Source organism: Glycine soja, chromosome 11 (assembly GCF_004193775.1).
Source record: "Glycine soja cultivar W05 chromosome 11, ASM419377v2, whole genome shotgun sequence".
In the NCBI taxonomy this organism is placed as follows: domain Eukaryota; kingdom Viridiplantae; phylum Streptophyta; class Magnoliopsida; order Fabales; family Fabaceae; genus Glycine; species Glycine soja.
The window spans coordinates 17,233,618-17,253,382 of NC_041012.1; the positions used below are offsets into that span (position 1 = coordinate 17,233,618).

Here is a 19,765-nt window from a genome sequence, read left to right on the forward strand (position 1 = left end):
TCCCTCATATTTTTTTTTCTTTCTACCAGGGGTGTCATAAAATACTTTATATAATTTTTTTAAAGGGAGTTAAAAATTAGGGAATGACCATGACAACCCGCAGTGACTCCCTGGCTCCACCTATAGGTTCATTAAGCAAAAAATATATATCTATTTAACTAATATGGAAGGACATAGTTTATAAATAATTATATCTCTTAAATATGCTTTATTTCTTTCATCTTTGAGTATGTGCATGAAAGAACATTTGTTGTAAGAATTTAAGTCGGTCTCGGCAGGGACGAACCAACGTATTATTAGGGAGGGGCCTCCTGATTTTTCTTAATATATATCTATATATATAATATTTTAATATTAAATTAATTATTTTTTATTGAAGACTTTGATTATAGAAAAATAAATGAAATATTAATTTCTATACTAATAAATTATTGGTATTTTATATCAATAACATGATATAATAAAAAGAAATATTAAAATGTAGAAGACATTTGTCTAAATTCATTTTAATAGATTTTGATTTTTTTGTCTTATAAATAAATAATTAGTGTAGATTTTTATTATAAAATTATGACTAAATAACCTATTTGATCTTTTATTTTTTTTTTAGTTTGACTTTTTATCTTTTAAAAATTTTAATTTAATCCTTTATATTCAGTTTACTCCTTTATTTTTTTTAAAAAAATTATTTTGGTCCTTTTATCTTTTTTTTTGGTTCAATTTACTCATTTATCTTTTAAATCTTTGTATTTTGGTCACTTATATTTTTTTTTGTTCAATTCAATTCTTCGGTCCATTTAAAATTCATGTTGTTAATGATTTAATAATGAACTTTTTTAGTTAAAAATAAAATAGAGGAGAAGGGAGAAAATTGAATAAAAAAAATCATTTTTAAAGGATTAAAAAATTAAATTAAACAAAAAATTAAGATAAAGAATTAAATTAAACTAAAAAAAATAAGATAAATAACTAAATAAGTCATTTAGCCTAAAATTACTTAGATTATATTTGTCCTCTATTTTTTTTTTACTGGGTCTGCCCCTGGGTCTCCGTGTCTTGAGGAATCGGTCTTTAGATTTTAGCCAATGATATACGACATTCACTTAAAAAAAAGAGAGAGAAAATTTAACATGCAATTTAGTTCCTACACGTGCCACACATTTTTAATTTAATTCTTACATTGAAAAACTTACAAAATTGGTACCGGTTGGTCCCCATCACCATTAACCATATTATACATTCTTATTTTGGTTCTTATAGTGTAACATATTTTTAATTGGTTCTTTACATGTAGGGATGAATTAAGAATGTATTACATATAGGATCAAATTAAAAAAGCATTAGACATAGAAAATAAGTGAAGAATGCACATATATAGGAATCAAACTAAAAAGTGTAAGATTTAATGATCAATGTATAACAATAGGAACTAAATCGATAACATTGTAAGATTCAATAATGGACCGATGAAAGTGATCCACGAGAGAACACAGGACACAAGCAAAGGAGTATGAGAAAAGACCTGGGTTATAGAGGCATAAACGATTTTGGTGATTTTTTTTTCCTATGAAAAGCACTTTTGAAGTTGGCATTAAAACAATATCAACAACATACTCAAGCATTTTGATGAAGAGATAAAAAGAGTTAAATTACATTTTTTAGTCTTCTAATTTATTATTTAGATTCAATTTAATTTTTAATTTTTTTATTCAATTTAATCTTCTAATTTTTAATATCGTTTCAATTTAAAAATCTAACTTTTTTATTTAATTTAATCTTTTAATTTTCAAAACTAATTCATTTTTTGGGAAAATATCCATTTTGGGGAAGAGTTAAAGAAATTAAAAGATCAAATTAAATTAAAAAATAAATTAAAGGATTAAAAAACTCATTTGACTTAAAAAACAACAACTTATATAAAATGCACAACTGGCAACAAGTCAGTGATGACTGGGAGATAATCCATACATTTTTTTAAAAAAAATAATTGCATTGAAGTTAGAACTTATGATCCACTATCCCACTAGGCCGACCCTAGTGGGTTTGCATTTCAACTACTAAAATAGAAGATAAACAACTTCAACGAGTACCCATTATTTTCTCAAATCTGATGGAGGGAGGATTCACATCGTCTGCTTGCATGTAGATTGACTGATGTTGAAAATGCTGGAGCAATTCATGGTGTATTACTTTCTTGGCACAGAAACGAACGAAATCATCGGTATATTTCTCTCCCTAAAGAAATACATGCAAGAAATATATCAGTTCACCAATAGAATTTGGAGTAAAATTGACGAAATATGTTGGAGGAAAAAAGTTCCTAGAAGAGTTCTAATGTTCCAAGACTGATCGTTGAAATAATACTTTATTTAACAGAAATACAAGATATACCTTTTTTTTTCAGATTGGAATCTTTAAACAAAATTTTAAAAAGACTTATTTTGGGTCCATTGTTTATATTTTGTAGAATGAGTTTGTTAAGTCACTTAACTATCAAATGAGTTTGTTATTCCAATCTTAAAGTTGAACCAAAATCAAGAGCCTAAAATTACTTATGCTTACAACATTAAAACTTGAAGAAAAATATCAGATGACTACCTTATTTCAATATCATTAAACATACCATGACTAGAATCCAATATTATAACCTCTTTTCTCTCATCAAGCCGAACAGATCTAAAACTGTTTACAAATACATTTTTTTTTATTGAACAGAATTCTAACACTTACGCTCTTTCAATTTTCTGCACAAAACTGTTCTTTGCCGTAGCCCTAATAACCTAAAAATTAAACGGTAAGGCCTTGTGGGGCACCAGCTACAGGTGCCTTGGGCTTAGGTTTTTCCACCACAATGGCCTGTGTGGTCAACACCATTCCAGCAACTGAAGCAGCATTCTGCAATGCACACCTTGTTACCTTGGCAGGGTCGATAACTCCAGCCTCCACTAAATTCTCATACCTGTCTACCATAGCATTGTAACCGACCTCCCATTCACCACTCTTTATTTTCTCCACAACAACTTCACCTTCTATTCCAGCATTTTGAGCAATCAATGCTGCAGGAGCTATCAGTGCCTGCATATATAGCATTCATAATATCTTTTACATTCATATCATGATATATATTAAGATAATACATAGACCCAAATTATGTATACAAGGAGCAAGGACAAATGTCATCTTGATTGTGTATCACCAGTACTTCAACTTAAAGTAACACTATCAAATTGGCCATCCAACCACAATTTTATGGGGAATTTAACAAGTATCTAAGCATATATTTTTATTGCCGATGTTCTTTCTTTATTGTAAATATGTAATGTGCAATTTTGTATGTTTCATGTAACAGTGGCACATGAGCTGTGAAAGCAATAATTATACCATACTCATCAAAATATGTGCAAATAAATCAGTATTCTCACCTTTTGCACAATGTCGGCTCCTAGCCTCTCATCTGCATCCTCAAGCTTGTCCTTGAGTGCTGGGACATGAGTGGAGAGATGAACCAGTGCAGTACCTCCACCAGGTACAATACCTTCCTCAATGGCAGCAAAAGTTGCATTCTTGGCATCCTCAATTCGGAGCTTACGATCCTCAAGCTCGGTCTCTGTGGCAGCACCAACCTTGATGACTGCAACTCCACCAGACAGTTTAGCTATCCTCTCAGCCAGTTTCTCAGTATCATATACTGAGTCTGTCTGTGACAGCTCCTTCTTTAACTGAGCAACCCTGGCTTGCAGCTCATCCTTTGTTGCAGCATCAGCAATGATAGTGGTAGAATCCTTGGAGATGGTAATTTTCCGAGCCAAGCCAAGCTGCTCCACTGAGGTGTTTTCAACAAGCAGACCCAGATCACTAGCTTGGAACTCAGCACCTAGCAGTTAAACATGCAAAGTTGTCAACAAACTGTCTCAAGAAAGAACTAAATAATATACTACAGAATGATACTTCCACAAAAGAAATCATGTTTCCTACTTAGCGATGCACTTTATTACAGCAATGGAAGATTTGCCATTTCATCATATCAATGGGTTGAGACAAAATTCAAGGGTAACTTGACAAATGATTACTACACACCACAACCTTAAAATAAACTAGGATATCCAACTAAATAATGTTACATGTAGTGAATATCCAACTAAAAACTTTAATAAGTAGAAATTTCACATACCAGTCAATATAGCAATGTCTTGAAGCAGGGCCTTTCGCCGCTCACCAAAGCCAGGAGCTTTGATGGCAGCAACGTTAAGGATACCACGTAGCTTATTCACAACAAGGGTGGCCAAAGCCTCACCAGTGACATCCTCAGCAATGATAAGCAAAGGAGCTCTCAACTGAGTGGTTTTCTCCAACAGTGGTATAATATCTTTTATTGCTGAAATCTTCTGATCCGTGATCAACACTCTCGCATTCTCAAATTCAACAATCAACTTCTCAGGGTTTGTCACAAATTGAGGCGAGATATACCCTCTGTCAATCTACAAGTAAGCAAAGCCATACAATTAGACCGGGAAATTATTGGGAAGTTTATCAAAACAAAACTTTTTTTTTTATCTTTTTTCACTATTATCACAATTCTTCATAGAAGTGATACCTCCATTCCTTCTTCCACTTCAACTGTGGTCTCAAATGAAGACGAAGACTCAATGGACAAAACACCATCAGGTCCAACCTTATCAATTGCTTCCGCAATCATTTGCCCAATCAACTCATCATTCCCAGCAGAAATGGAAGCAACAGCTGTCACAACAACACCAACAAAACACACAAAAAAAAAAAACTCATCACCTCAACAAACTAACCATAAATCACAACAACTGGTCTTAGAGTTAGAGCAATATCAAACTAACGATAAAAACAATAATAATTAGATTACCTTTGATATCATCTCCACCTTTCACAGGCCTGGCCTTCTTCTCCAACTCCTCCACCAAACCCTGCACAGTTTTATCAATCCCTCTCTTAAGAGACACAGGATTAGCCCCAGAAGTCACACTAAGAAGCCCCAGCTTAATTATCTCGCGAGCAAGAACCGAAGCCGTGGTCGTCCCATCACCGGCAGAGTCGTTAGTCTTACTAGCAACCTTAATTAAACATTAGCAGAGTCATTAGTTAGTCTTACTAGCAACCTTAATTAAACATTTTTCCACACAAAAACAAAAATTACACATAACATTGACACACACCTCTCTAATAAGAGCTGCACCGGCATTTTCCATAGGATCTGGAAGCTCGATGGCGCGAGCAATGGTGACACCATCGTTAACCACTTTAGGACTTCCAAACTCATCCAACACAACATTCCTCCCTAAAAAAAAAAAAAGAAAACATTGCAAGTAATTGTTAAGTATGGTTTATTATGTAATCATGATAATAAAAATGAATAAAAAAGCCCACCCCTGGGCCCAAGAGTGAGCCCGACGGCGTCGGCGAGCTTGTCAATGCCGGCCTGCATAGCAGAGCGGGAATGCTGGTCAAAGGCAATCTCTTTGGCGGAGGCTTTGACGGAGAAACGGCTATTCGGTTGACGGTAATTTACTCTTCCGTTGTGGTTCGCTCTTCTGGTCAGAGACTGTAAAAAAAAAAAAAATCGAAACCAATCAAATAAAATCGGAGAGTGACAATGAAAATTGGAGAGGGGGTAGCGGTTGTACGTACCTGGCGGTTGGGAGAGCGTAGAATGGAAGCTGAAGAGAGGGCGTTGGTTGAGGCCATGGTGTGGCTTGGTGAGGAGTGGAAATGGATAAGGTAGTGGTGGTTCTTCCAATACACTGAAAACAATAGAGGGAAGAAGATTAGGGTTTGGGCTTTTATGAAGAGTGTTGGGGTTCTAGAAGATTCCACCTATTCCAGAACCGTTGAGGGGCTTCGTGTAAGGCAAATTGCTATTTGGGTTTGTCGCTTAGGGTAAATAAATAATGAAATTATATTCATAAATATTTATTTTGATTTTGGAAAGTATAAAATGCTAAGTTTATGGTTGCTAGAATGAAAAGAAAAAACATAAATTTTTAATTTAAAGTAAAAAATAAAAGCCTGACTATCACAAACTTTTACTTACTTATCATTTCACTCATTTGTCATTCTTTTTAACCTAATGGATTAGTTCATGAATTATGAAAATCTTGAATTTAATTTCTTTATTTACAAAAAGTGTGATAGAATATTGGGTGAGTTTGGTTAAGTTTTTTTTATAGAAAAAAAAACATTTATTTTATAAAAAAATGCTTATTATAAATTTTTAGATGTTTGTATGAATTTATTTAAAAAAACAAAAGTTGAAAGTAAGTTAAAAACAATTTATTTGGATAAGCTACTTGGAGTAGTTTATCCAAATTAGTTGGTGCGAAATCATTTTTGTCCAAAACACAAAAGCCTTTTTAATGATTTTTTTTACAAAAATACCCTTCTTTTTAACATATGATTCTCTTCTTCCCTTCGCAATACTAGTCTCGTTCCATGGTGTTCCTCTCATTGAAACCTAGCCCTAGTTCATTTTGCAGCAGTCTCTTCTTCCCTCAGCACCAGTCTCCTTACCAATTCATGTGAGTTCATAATTTTGTATTTCGATTTTGGTTTGTGCCTTGTTGTTGTGTTAATTAGAATGAAACTCCTAATTTTATTTTGTTTTTGTGACAATTGATGTTCGGTAATCAGGGAATTCTTGCTATTTGTGGGGTCTTGATCCAATTTTGTTTGGGAAAGGGGGTGTAAGACACATTTTGTTAGGAATTTCGCATGTTGGGGTCGGTGGGTTGTTGGTGGCATTTTTGGTGAGAATATGTGTGTTGCTATCTTTTTGTCGGGGGTATACATACTTGCTGGAAGTATAAGATTTGTGATAAGTACTTAGTGTATACATACTTGTTGGAAGTATAGGGTTCATATATATGTTGGTTTTTTGGAGATTATTGATATGTTGCCAACATGAAGCTTTTAGTGAATACTTTGTGTGGTTGTTGTTTTATGTGTAGAAGGGTGCATTATAAATGAGATGTCACTTACGTGGCCTTTATTTTTTACACCTTTGATGCTTGTTAGTTTTGTTATGATGTATTTTTATATGTTTGACCTTTTAAAATGTGATCATGATTAATTGATTATATTATATTCTGCTCACCATAAGCATGGTATATCAAACAATAATTTTGGGGATCAAGATTAATTGATTAGATTATATTCTTCTCACTAATAACGCAATATCATCACGGTTAAAGTCAAGCATGTTTATTATACAAGATAACAATTAGCTCAAAGTTCATAGGCAGAGATAGTCCTTGTTCAAGCACCATAAGAAATCAAGTGTAAGATCATACCATTAATCAACTTTTTTTAAATGGCTTACTAGGAGTTAAAGAGAATAGTCACCATCTCCAAAGATGGGATACGAAAGCCTATTATGTCCTTCTCTTTGTCAAAGCTTTGTCAAAGAAGTAGGTTGAGTGTTTAAATAAATTTCCCGTAAGTAACACTTTGTCAAAGAATATGTATCGAAGATATAGATGCTAAGAATAGACCAGGAACTCATTTTAGTAAAGAATTTAGAGGAAAATTTCAAGAAAGAACAAAAAGTTCTTATGACAGGATTCAATTAAAAAATAAACCAGATTCACTAAAAAAAGGATTTTCAATCTTTTGCCAAGTTGGTTGTGAAAGACACCGGTCTTGGTTGGAATTATGAGAAAAATACCATCCCAGCACATGAAGAATGGCGGATTTCAAAAAGCAAGGTATGTTCATGTTTTTGTTATACTATGCAAATAATTTTTTTTATTTATGTTTTGATTCTCTATTTTTTAATTTACTTATTTATATTTGACTATAGGGAGATCCAGATGTCTTGAAATGGAAGCACGAGGGACCTAAATGCTTAGATTTGTTGGAAAAATGCTTCAAGGGCACAATAGCTAATGAGAATCCTGAAACTGGCCAAATACAGGCTAAAGGCCCAAGTGGAGAAGGACGAAGGCCCAAGTGGAGAAGGTCAAAGCTGATGAGAATCCTGAAACTGGCCAAATACAGGCTAAAGGCCCAAGTGGAGAAGGACGAAAGCCCAAGTGGAGAAGGATAAAGCCCCCGAGTGGAGAAGGATGAAGGCCCAAGTGGAGAAGGATGAAGGCCCAGAGACAGAGACACTATCAAGACTATTAATTGTTGCTAAAGGCCCAGATTAATTTGAAGGCTCATAATAAATATGTTCTAATTTTTTATTTATAATTTTTTTTGGCCCAAACTGTTTTGAAGGCCCATGTCTATTTTTATCTTTTTGTTCAGATACGCTATAAGTATTGGTTTTTGTTTTCAATAAAAAAAAATTGGCATTTTCGTAAAATTTGGTGAGAGCTTCTCTCTGGGTTCCTTGTTGAACCAATCTCAGACTTATCAAGGTAATCCTTGTGGCGTCTACCCTGACTTATCTTCCTTCACTGGAAGTGGCGTCATCCAAATCTCCGTAGCTTGTATCAAGCGATCTGTTCCTAGTCAGGATCACATCAATAGCTAATGAATTTTTTGTTTCAATTCCATATCAAGATCCACCGACATATGAAGCACCTAATGTTGATGGTGAGGATAATGCAATGCATAGAGAAACTCAATTTCATGAAGGTGGGACTGGTAATTATCGAAGTGGTAATGAAGATGCGAATGAAGAACCACCAAATTTCACGCCAAGTCCCTCAAATGTGAATGCAAAAAGGAAAAGGGTGGGAAAAGGAGACCAAAAATTTGGGACAACAAATAGACTTCAACAATCTCTTAATTGTGTTGTCCATGTGTTGGATCGGGACTCAAATATTACCATTACCGAACCAAAACCAAAAGATCTTTACAACTATAACAAGTGTTTACCATTATTGAATGAAGTTCCAAACTTAATGAAGGGTTCACATTTATATTTTTGGCTGTGAGAATATTAACCATCAAAGAGAATCGAGTAGCATGTTAATACTTCATGGATAATGATCGTGAGATGACCTTTGATTGGTTGAGCACTTTTACTAAGGTGGACATCCCTCGAGCTCATCGTTAGGATATTTCATGCATAGGCCTAGTGGTTGTGGCTCTTAAGATTGAGATTTCAATATTTGTTATGTTGTTTTAATTGTTATCTTTGTTGTAATTTGATGTTTGACGCTTTGAATATTTAGACTTGATCTTTTAATGTATGAAATTGATGCCACTTTAAGATTTGTTGTATGATGCAAGTATTTTAAATGTCTTGTTTTAAATAGTGATTAGATTTATATTTTGATTTACAGGATGACAAATAGTTCAGATGAAAGTGAGTATAGCTCTACATGGAAATTGAAGTATCAAATAATAATACTAATATGTTTCCACTGCATGTTGCAACTACTTTGGTTGCATTCTTAATCACAAATCATGCATTGAAACATGTTGTGAAAGAAGCTAAAACCAATTCAATTCTCATTGGTCACAAGTGGTATGTAGAATTAATACAAGGAAATGAGAATAGGTTTTTTGAGCAACTTCAAATGAGGAAAAATGTGTGTAAGTTATTGGTATGTGAGTTAACCAATAAATACGGATTATCACCTACCAAACATATCGATGTTGAAGAAAGTGTTGTTTTGTTCTTATATATGATTGGTAATGGAACCTCATATAGACAGTTGAAGAATGATTTTAGCATTCTCATGAGACCATTCATAATCATTTCTATAGAGTTCTAATAGTCGTGCACAAATTGAGAAATAACATAATTAGATCAATTGATCCTATGCATGTTGATGCGTCTGATTACATCAAAGATGATGGTCGTTATTGGCCTTACTTTAGAGATTGCATAGGGGCCATAAATGGAACTCGTATTACTTTACATCTTCGTACAAATAAGAAATTGTCATTTTTGAATAGGAAATGACATACAAACACAAATGTCATGGTTGTATATGATTTTAACATGTGTTTTACATTTGCATTGTGTGGTTGGGAAGGATTTGTTCATGGATTTTCATCGATACTCTTTGAAAGTCAAATCTAAGATTCCCTTATCCCATTAAATATAATTTTATATAGCTTTAATTGTTTTAATTTTAATTGATGACTATTTTTTTACAATATTCTTAACACATTTTTATGTATTTATAGGTAAATATTACCCTATTGAGTTGGGATATCCATCATTCAAAAGCTTCTTAGGACCTTATAGAAATGCGAGATATCATCTTCAACATTTTAGATTGACTCCAAATTTCATATCAAATGATGAAATATTTATTTTTCATCATTCTAGTTTGAGAAATGTTATTAAAAGAACTTTTGGTGTTTGCAAAGCAAGATGGAGAATATTGCAACACATCACCAGTTTTAAACTTGAAACTCAAATCTCTATCATATGGCCATGTTTTGCATTCCATAATTATGTTAAAAGGATATATTTAGGAGATTTAGATATTCTTGAAAACTTAGAGAATGTTGAAGTATTATGAGCTAGAAAGCAAAATTTTAATGGTAGAGATCATAATTATATACCACATCATAAAGAATGGCAAGAATCATCTCAAGCATATGTTAGATACATGGAAGAAGTAAGAAATGTTATCAGAGATCAATTGCCAAGATGAGTGTGACATTAGTTTCTCTTAGGTCTTTGCTCTTTGAAAAAATAAGTTTGACATTTTAATTTTGATTGGCTGCTTCTACAAGTAATTGGAGTACTTATTTAGCATATTAATGGATATGTGAGTTTTAGTTAATTTAAGCATTTATGTTTTCTAGTCTTATTTATTTTGCTTAATTTTTTTCTTTCTTTTTTATGAGGTAATTTATAAAATACTTGTAGAAAAAATATAATAAATATTTTTAATACATATTATTGATTTTTCTATGAAGTAATTTTTAAAATAAAAATATAATAACAATATTATTAATAAACTCTAGTGTAAGTTCATGTGTAGGACCAATAATAATCACCAAAATTTGAAAACATTTTATTAATAAAATATTTTAATAACATGGTTGTTAGGCTAAAAAAATAATATTTGGAATTTTCATTTATCGATTATTCATATTTGAATGTATTTTTTAATTAAAATAGTGTGCATATGATGCATGTATAAAAAATGATTTTTACTAAACAAACATGTTTACTTCATAAGTGCTGATAAGGTCTTTTATGTAATTTTGGAATAAAAAAGCATTTCTTCACTTTTCATACTCAAACAAGTTAATAATCACTTTTAATTAAAAAACATTTTTTTATAATTGTAACCAAACATAAATGGGAATTAAGCTTTTGTAAAATCACTTATAAATATATGAGTTATTTTAAGCCTAAACAAATTCACCCATTATTTATTCGACTTTTAATTATGTTGCTAATTCTTCTCAATTATCCTTGATGTGCACGTCTACATGGTACCTTTGGTAATGATGTGACAATTGATAGTTGACATATATCATCCACGTGGACACATGTCTAAAAGTTGTATCTTTAATTTAGTTTCTAAATTTAATAATTTGTTATTATTTTAGTCCTTGAAGTTAATCACATGCTAGCATTTTGATTTTTGAACATAAATATATATTGTCATTCTGGTATTATTATTTTTTTAATTATGTCTCATGCCATATATAAATTATTAGCATAATCATCATCATATTCTCTTACTTCCATTTCATTTGGATTAAAAACAATTAGTAAATAAATTATTTATCATGCTAAAAAAATTATATAAATATATTTACTTTTACTATACATATTTATATATTTATAAAATATTATTCACAACAACTTAAAGTAACTTATCAAATTGTAAGACATATATTATATTTAGTATATGTTACATGTAAAAGATCAATGTGTCCTATGCATTCGCACACATGAATGTACTCATTTTAATTATAAAAAGAAATATTTGAATAATATATTATTATGCCTTGATAAAATGGTAGTTTATCTTGTTGATTCATGAGTTTTTGTGCGATAATCATGTATCCTTGGTTTATTTTATTGTCAAAACTCATGTTTAGGTATTAGTTTGTGCAACATGGATATTTAGAAGTTACAAGTGAAAAAAGAGTAAAAACAACTACATATTTTGGCTCGAATGAAGATTCTAGCAATTTGACCATGGTCATACTAGCCTGACCATGATCATGGTCATCACCATGGCCATACTAAGATCACCACTGTCAAGCGCTGAATTTCTACAAAGTGTTGAAGATGGTCACACTCCACTTACCATGGCCATGTGTGGAAATTCTCTGAGCTTTTCACCATGGTCGTGGTCCGCGGGGAGTTGATAATCATTTAGAATCTGCCTTCTAATAGTGAGGTTTAAAACAGAAACCCCATATGTTTCCTCTAAAACACAATTTTAGGATTTTCAAGGGAGAAAAACATCGGGAGAGCATCTGTGGCTACAAAGGAGCATGGAAGTCGCAATGGGGATCATTTCTTGTTAAAATTTCTCTCTCTTGTGTTGTTTTCATGTCTTCCTTTATAATTTTTAGTTTTTTCATGACCATGAGTGACTAGTACCTTCATGAGGTTAATGAACCATGTTTTGCGTGCTTTCATTGGGAAATTTGTTCTGGTGTATTCTTATGACATTTTGATATATAACAAAACACTAGAGGAACATATTGATCATTTACATGTTGTTTTTAATATTTTGAGAGAAAATAAATTGTATGTCAATCTTAAAAAGTGTTTTTTTTGTGTGTGTTGAATATGTTGTGTTCTTGGGTTTTATCATTAGCTCAAAAGGAATAAGTGTGGATGAAGAAAAGGCAAAGGCAAATAAGGATTGACCTATACCTAAGAATGCTAATGAGGTAAGAATTTTTCATGGTTTAACAAGTTTTTATAGAAGATTTGCGAAGAACTTTAGTTCACTTGCTACACCTTTAAATGAACTTGTCAAAAAGAATTTGAAAACCTAGGAGAAATGCTTGCCACATGTTGAGTTTGCTTATAAAAGGTCTGTTCATTCTACTACTTATTATTCTCCTTTCAAAGTTGTGTATGGCTTTAATCCTTTGGATATCTTACCTTTTCCTTCTAATGAGTATGCTAATTTTGATGATAAGAAAAATGCAGATTCTATCAAAGAGTTGCATGCAAAAGTTCGAGCCAACATTGAGAAGAAGAATGAACAATATGCAAAGTAAGCAAATAAGGGTCACCCCAAAGTTATTTTTGAACCAGGAGATTGGGTCTGGGTTCATATGAGGAAAGAAGGGTTTCCTACTCAAAGAAAATCCAAGTTGCAACCAAAAGGAGATGGGCCTTTTCAAGTTCTAGAAAAGATAAATGTCAATGCTTACAAGCTGGACTTGACAAAGAATATGGTAACATAAATACTACCTTTAATGTGACTAATATATCTTTCTTTGATGTAGGTAATGAATCATATTTGAGGATGAATCCTTTCGAAGAGGGAGGGAATGATGGAGGTGCAACTAGCCCGTTTAATGATCCTTTACAAGGGATTGAAGATCCTATGACAAGGTCCAAGACTAAGAAGATAAAGCAAGCATTGCAAGGCCTGATTCTAAAGATCAAAGAGAAAGAAGAGCAATGTGAACTAAGGGTTGCACCTAATTGGGTTACTCTCCTACATGTTGATGAAGATGTTTTGAGGACAACTTGAAGAATCACTTTGGGAAGCCCAATTTACAAGACAAGAAGCATCCATGGGTTAAGTTGATCAATTTTGATGAACTATTAATATTGGGTTGATTAGATAATAATTAAGTCCAACATGCACGACATTTTATTATTATTTTAAAGTCTTTTAATTATTAGATTAGTTATTGGGCCTTAGGCCTAAATTAGGGTCATTAGTAGGAGTATAAATAAACTTTTTAAACACTTTGTTGGAAAATTTTAGAAGATTAATGAAATTTGAGAGTTTCTCTATTATGAGAGCTTTTCCTTTGTTCTTGGGTTAAAAACTAATAGTGTTGGACTGTTGGTTCTACCGGCAGGTCACGGTTAGGATCACGCTTCTTTTGATAACTTTGGTTCTACCGACAGGTCGCGGTTAGAGTCATGTTCTTTTTTGTTTATACTTGTTTTCAAGACTATCCTAAGTATTCTCATATCATTTGTCACCAACAATGAATTGAAGATTGTTCATTGTGTATAGAAAGATCCAAAATTGTCACATCGATCATGCCTTCCCCCCTCATGCATTTTCAAAATCCCTTTCAATACCATTGACGATCTCCAAAGCTCTAATGCCAGTCTCAAAAGCCCTTTTCGAAATTCACTAAAGCTTTATTGTCGTTGTAAGCATATCATGATTCAAAAGCAAAGTCAAAATTGAAAATCATGAAATCAATTCAAAACCATAGTCAGGTCACAAATCTTGCCTCTTAATAATACAAAAGGGAAAAATCAAGCGATCACGATGAATTTGAAGCATGTTTGATTAAGAAGGTATTATGAGGATGAAAACAATAATAGCATTTGCATCACCAATGAGGAGAATGAGAACTAGGTCTTTGACCATTTTGGAACAAATGGAATGAATTGTCGAAAATGTGTAGGTTGTGAAGAAAGAATAAGAAAAAAACTGAAATGCAACAACAACAAACGATAGCTAAAGGAGTTCTAAGAGGGAAGGGCTTTATGAAGGAGTTGGGAGGTATAATCCAATGTGGAGAGTGTAGGATATGATTGTGAAGTTTAGATTAATCTAATGATAGGTAAATATAGAGCACTATAGCATCTGTCTACATTTAGTGCTTCCTTCGTCTCAAAACTAGTGTAATTTTAGGTTGTTTTATGCAAATCATGAAAAACTAATAAAGAGATGAACAATAGTGATAATTTTATGAAACTAACCTTATCATTAATATTATTTCATTGAAAAGATAAACTTGTTAAGGTGATGCTTATTAGGGGTATTAGTGAAAAGAAATTAAAATTGCATTGAAAAACTAACACAACTCTTATTTCAGGACAATTTCTTTTTCAAAAGCTACACTTATTTTGGGAAGGATAGAGTATTACTTTTCAATTAGAATTTGATTTTTTAATCATAATAGTTTGCATAATAAAAGTTTATATTATATGTCATCATAGGTTACTATTTGAAGCGTCGGTAAATGTACTAATTTGCACAAGTAGTATATTAAAACGGTAAGACCAAGTATTGTATCCACAAGGAATTTGTTTCACTCAGAACTGTACATTCAGTGAGCAAACATTTGTACAACCAAAAGTGAAATAAATATCAAGTGGGATTTTGTTTTCAAAATCTAGTTAAATACATACTAAATATCCAAGGTTTGAGAAGTAAAACAGTCAAGTAGAAAGCATTGGGTCGTTCTACTGAATTTTCCTTGATGTTGTTATGTATTTTTCTCTATTTAATATTATCCTAGTGTTCTTATGCTGAGAAATTACCCAAACCAAGATCCCTCGAGTGAATGGGCCTAACTCTATTTAAACCTCGTCCTTGATCCCTCAACATACTTAACCTAAAAGAGTTTCATTAAGTCTACAACATAATATGGACTAGACACCTGCACTTCATTCCTAGACATATAGTTTTCTAGCTTGCTCTACCAAGTTCTAAGGCTTTAAAGCACTTCCCAATGCTAAAAATTCTAACTATACATAGAAATGGGTGATCAAGCCATAAACATGTAAAAATAAGCATAAATAGAAGCAATTGACACATAAAAACAACATTAAATAGATAGTAAAAGAATGTTACACCAAGGGTTCAACAGAACTTCCCAAACAAGAGGTTTAACCTTCCATTACAAGAAATAAAATTACAATACAAGGAAGAACAGAGTTTGAGTGAAAGAAAATGGCAAAGAAGGGTTGAGGATGTCTCCTTCAACCTCTAAAACCCAAATCTCACTCCTCTAACTTAAATTCTCTTGGTGGCTCTGTTTTTGTCGCTCTAGTTTTTCTCTTGACTCTATTTTTTGAATCCTCTTTTTAGTTTCCACCAACTTCAGTGTTTTAAAGGCTACTTGGACGTTTCAGCTTCTAAAGGCTCGCTTAGCGAGCCAATCTCGCTAAGCGAGAGTACGTGAAATTTGGCTTAGCGAGCTGAACGCACTGAGCGCGAGAAGAGACAAACGACTTGTTGGGTGAGCTTGTGGTGCGCTGGGTGAGCACATCTCTGACTGATCCTCTTCTAGGGTTTCCTAGCATGCTAAGCGAGCTGCATGCCTCGCTTAGCGAATGTCACTCGCTAAGTGCATATGCCTCGCTTAGCGAGACATCAGCTGCTTGAACCTTCTCTCCTTTTAGTCTGAAATTGAAGTGGTTTCAACATTAATTCACAAAATGGGAGTATCTACTATATAAAATCAAACTAAACATGGAAATATGTACAATTCCTACAAAAAGAACCATAAATTGGAGAAAAGATGCTAATTTTATGTAACTATTCAATACAAAAGTTAGTCATAAATAACGACTAACAGTTACTAAGTTTAAACTAATTTTGATTGACAAATAAAACCGAAAATATGTATGGAATTGTATCTAAGCTTTATATGCCAAAAACTTATTTTCAACATACATAAATGAGTATAAAAAATTCACAAAATCATCAAAATTGTTATATTTAAATTTAAATCTCTTAGCCTTCTCATTTTTTCCACTTTCACATTTATTTAATTATCGTGTTATTTATCAATCATAAATAAATGTTATTGATGATTTGGTGCATGTTTCTATATGAAAATAAGAAAGTGAGGGTGTGTTATGAAACACTCCTCTTATTGAGTCCTTATAAGCTTCTTTACATATGAGTTGTCAACTTGTTTTTTTTTAAATCCCGTAAAGAGAAGACAACTAAGCAATATGCTTGAGAAAATTTAAAGTCATGAACTTGAGTACTATAATAGTTATTTTAATTACCTTACTTGTCTTCAAGATTTAGCACTTGCATTTTAGCAACCACACAAAAGTTAATATAACTTCTAAAAATGTGTCAACTCTTCTTTGAATGACACCAAACATTGGATTGAATCCTTGGTGGATTGACTTTCAAACCTTTGAATAACACTAAAAATTCTTATGTTGCTCAAGCTTTATCTTGGGTGTTACAAAAGAATGCATTAATGATTCTACCATATTCGGTCACGAGCCAAAAATTCAAGCTCAGATTATGCAAAGACCTTCCTAGTTTGAAATTTTGAATGCAAAAAGAACGTGAACATCTTCCTTCATGCTGAACTGTAAGTCTAAGAGAACAAAAATTTGTATTAAATACAATTCCTTATTTGTTTTTAGTACTATCTTGGTGACTTAAGTTAAGTTTTAATACATATATTTATTACATACATTATTAAGTAATCCTCCAAAACAAAAGTCTATTAACATGAATAATTATGCATTTTCTTAGAATATTCTCTTACTAATCCATCTACTTGTTTAATGTGTGGTAAATAATGATTTTTTTTTTATGTTTTTGATACATTAAATATATTTACTGTATTTATTTAATACATTCTTTATACAAAAAATCATAAAAGATACAATATTACTCTATTATTAAATGTTTTTGCTGATTGCTGGTGTGGGATGATCACTATAAAGAGGTCTCACTCTGACTTTGTGTCTTGTTCTTATTGAAGTTTTTTGGTTAAACTAAGCAAAAAGCTAGCCATGGTTTCTGAGACACCTATCACTCTTAAAGCCATCAACACAAAGCTACCATCTTTGAAAGCAAAGAAGGATCGCCACACCAAGGTGAATGGGAGAGAACGCCGTGTTCTTTTGCCACCTTTATGTGCTGCTCGCGTCTTCCAACTCACTCATGAGTTAGGTTACAAGACTCATGGGGAGACCATAGAATGGCTTCTACGCCAGGCAGAACCTTCCATTATCGCCGCCACTGGCACTGGGATATTACCTTCTTCCATGGTTGTATCTGCATCAACATCAACCCCATCATTGTGTGAGGATGAAAGCACTATTGGTATGCATACAAATCCAATGGTTGTGTCAACAGACAATGAGATCGAGTCAAAAAAGGAATTTCTACCATTGGATCTTGATTCGTTGGCAAACTTTGATGTGGAGTTTTCTGCTAATGAGGTGGCAATCCTGCAATCATTGATCACAAAGTTGGGTTGACGGACAAGATAGTGATGGAAAAAGAAGAAGAAAGAATAGATAGATTTATGGTGTTTGTCTAAATTATTTTCTAATTACCAATTGCACAAAATGTTAGTCCCTAATATTAGCATATATAGCTTGTTAATTCAGCCACAAAAAAAAACACATATAGCTTGTTGAATAGGCTGGCTTATTCGATTTAGGGCTTTAATTGTAGAAAAATGTCTTGTAATGTGGTTTTTTTCTTTTGAGATGAAGAAATCTTTATCATTAGCGTTATTTTGTACAAAAAATGTACACATCAAAATCAAATCATATAATTTAAGTGGGTACTTAGAGTAAAAATTAATTTACAAAAAATTATGTAAATAATCACATATTAATTTATGAAATTTAATTATAAATTGGTAAAATTAAATAAAAATACGTAAGCTATTCAAACTAAAATGATATAAAATAAAATTAAAAAGATTTATATATTAAATATTTTTTAATTTATAAATTTTGATAATTTAGAAAAAATTAAGAAATCCTGACCAATGATATATAGAAAATAATATTAATATAATTAACTAAAAAATCAAGTGTATTAATAATTTATTGCTTTATTTATGAATAAGAAGTTATGCGTTTAATTTTTATTAAAGCGCTCTTATTTTTCACTTTATTTTAATCTTTTTTCACACGTAAAAGTTACTATGAAAAATAAAGAAACTAAATATCTTAAATTAAAAAATAAATAAACCAAAATTCCTAATTTAAAATTATAAGAGACTAAAATTATAATTTAACTATAAAAAACATATCTATGCTTCTCAATTTTAAGAAGGCAACTGCTTGAGGCAACTGCTTGGGGCACCTAGCGTTTTTGCTAGGACACTTAACAGTTTTTTTCAAAAAACGTTATGGGTATTTTTTGTTATAAATAGTAGGCTATGTTTTTCATTTTTGCAGCACCTATTTTTTTCATAAAATCTCACTCCCTTAATGTAACTTGTTTCCGTTAGCCTCCTATTCCGAGCGTTTGTTGTCTCTGGTGATGTAGGTGTGTTATTTACGAATATACGGTGAAGTTGGATGATTTCTTTTGCGCCGGAGAAGAAGAGATGCGTAATTTTTTAAAAACATACGGATTATGGCTTTTTTTAATTGTAAATTTATTTTTTTTAATTTGTTTTGTAGTGTAATTTTTTTGTAATAATTTTTTAGCAATGGAGATATTATTTTATAGTGGTATAAAAACAATAAAAAAAACTAATTTAGTAATTAGATTGGTAAAAAAATGATAATATATATAAACTTTTAAAGATTGCTAAAACTAACATTAGACTGTTAAAACAATTTTTTGTATGCATTTAAAATATTTACTAAAGTTGATAATTAAACAATTTTGATATTTAACTGAATGTTGTATTTAAATATTTATTACAGAAATTAATAGTTAAACAACTTTGGATTTTTAATTGAATGATGTATTTAGATCTTTATTACATTGATTGAAAATTAAACAAATATGATATTTAAGTGAATGATGTATTTATATGTTTATTACAGCAATTGATAATTAGACAAATTTAGTATTTTATTTAGATGTTTATTACATGATCATTAAGCAGCACAAGTGAAATAAGCTAGTAAGCAAGACATGTATCAAGGAAGGTTCATCAAGCCTAATCCTCACAGTCACTGTTTCTCTGA

General features: G+C 31.8%; 2 protein-coding genes across 3 annotated transcripts; one reads left to right on the plus strand and one right to left on the minus strand.

Annotated features, from left to right (window-relative positions):
- Positions 1-1,891: 1,891 nt before the first annotated feature.
- Positions 1,892-5,820, minus strand: LOC114374923 (ruBisCO large subunit-binding protein subunit alpha-like). 2 transcript variants are annotated; one of them, XR_003658653.1, is made up of 9 exons: positions 5,659-5,820; positions 5,398-5,572; positions 5,187-5,308; positions 4,877-5,084; positions 4,595-4,740; positions 4,172-4,478; positions 3,423-3,874; positions 2,731-3,075; positions 1,892-2,235 (listed from the first exon to the last, which is right to left on the minus strand). XR_003658653.1 is itself a non-coding variant. In XM_028332647.1 (8 exons), exons 1-8 carry the CDS (start codon positions 5,713-5,715, stop codon positions 2,788-2,790), a joined length of 1,755 nt encoding a protein of 584 aa, XP_028188448.1. In that variant the 5' UTR covers positions 5,716-5,820; the 3' UTR covers positions 2,567-2,787. The 2 variants fall into 2 exon arrangements, 1 of the variants encoding a protein (XP_028188448.1); XM_028332647.1 differs by lacking the exon at positions 1,892-2,235 and having other exon boundaries at positions 2,567-3,075.
- An 11,794-nt stretch (positions 5,821-17,614) lies between these two features.
- Positions 17,615-18,085, plus strand: LOC114372983 (transcription factor TCP20-like). Its single transcript, XM_028330544.1, has one exon. It carries the CDS (start codon positions 17,615-17,617, stop codon positions 18,083-18,085), a length of 471 nt encoding a protein of 156 aa, XP_028186345.1.
- Positions 18,086-19,765: the final 1,680 nt, after the last annotated feature.

What these genes read in the sequence shown, in the direction of transcription:
- LOC114374923 (XM_028332647.1), bottom strand. Translation starts at nt 5,715, where the DNA reads ATGGCCTCAACCAACGCCCTCTCTTCAGCTTCCATTCTACGCTCTCCC. An exon ending in GCTCACTCTTGGGCCCAGGG is followed by an intron (nt 5,309 to 5,397) that starts GTGGGCTTTTTT and finishes TTTTTTTTTTAG; the next exon opens with GGAGGAATGTTGTGTTGGAT. An exon ending in AAGTGGAAGAAGGAATGGAG is followed by an intron (nt 4,479 to 4,594) that starts GTATCACTTCTA and finishes GCTTACTTGTAG; the next exon opens with ATTGACAGAGGGTATATCTC.
- LOC114372983 (XM_028330544.1), top strand. Translation starts at nt 17,615, where the DNA reads ATGGTTTCTGAGACACCTATCACTCTTAAAGCCATCAACACAAAGCTA.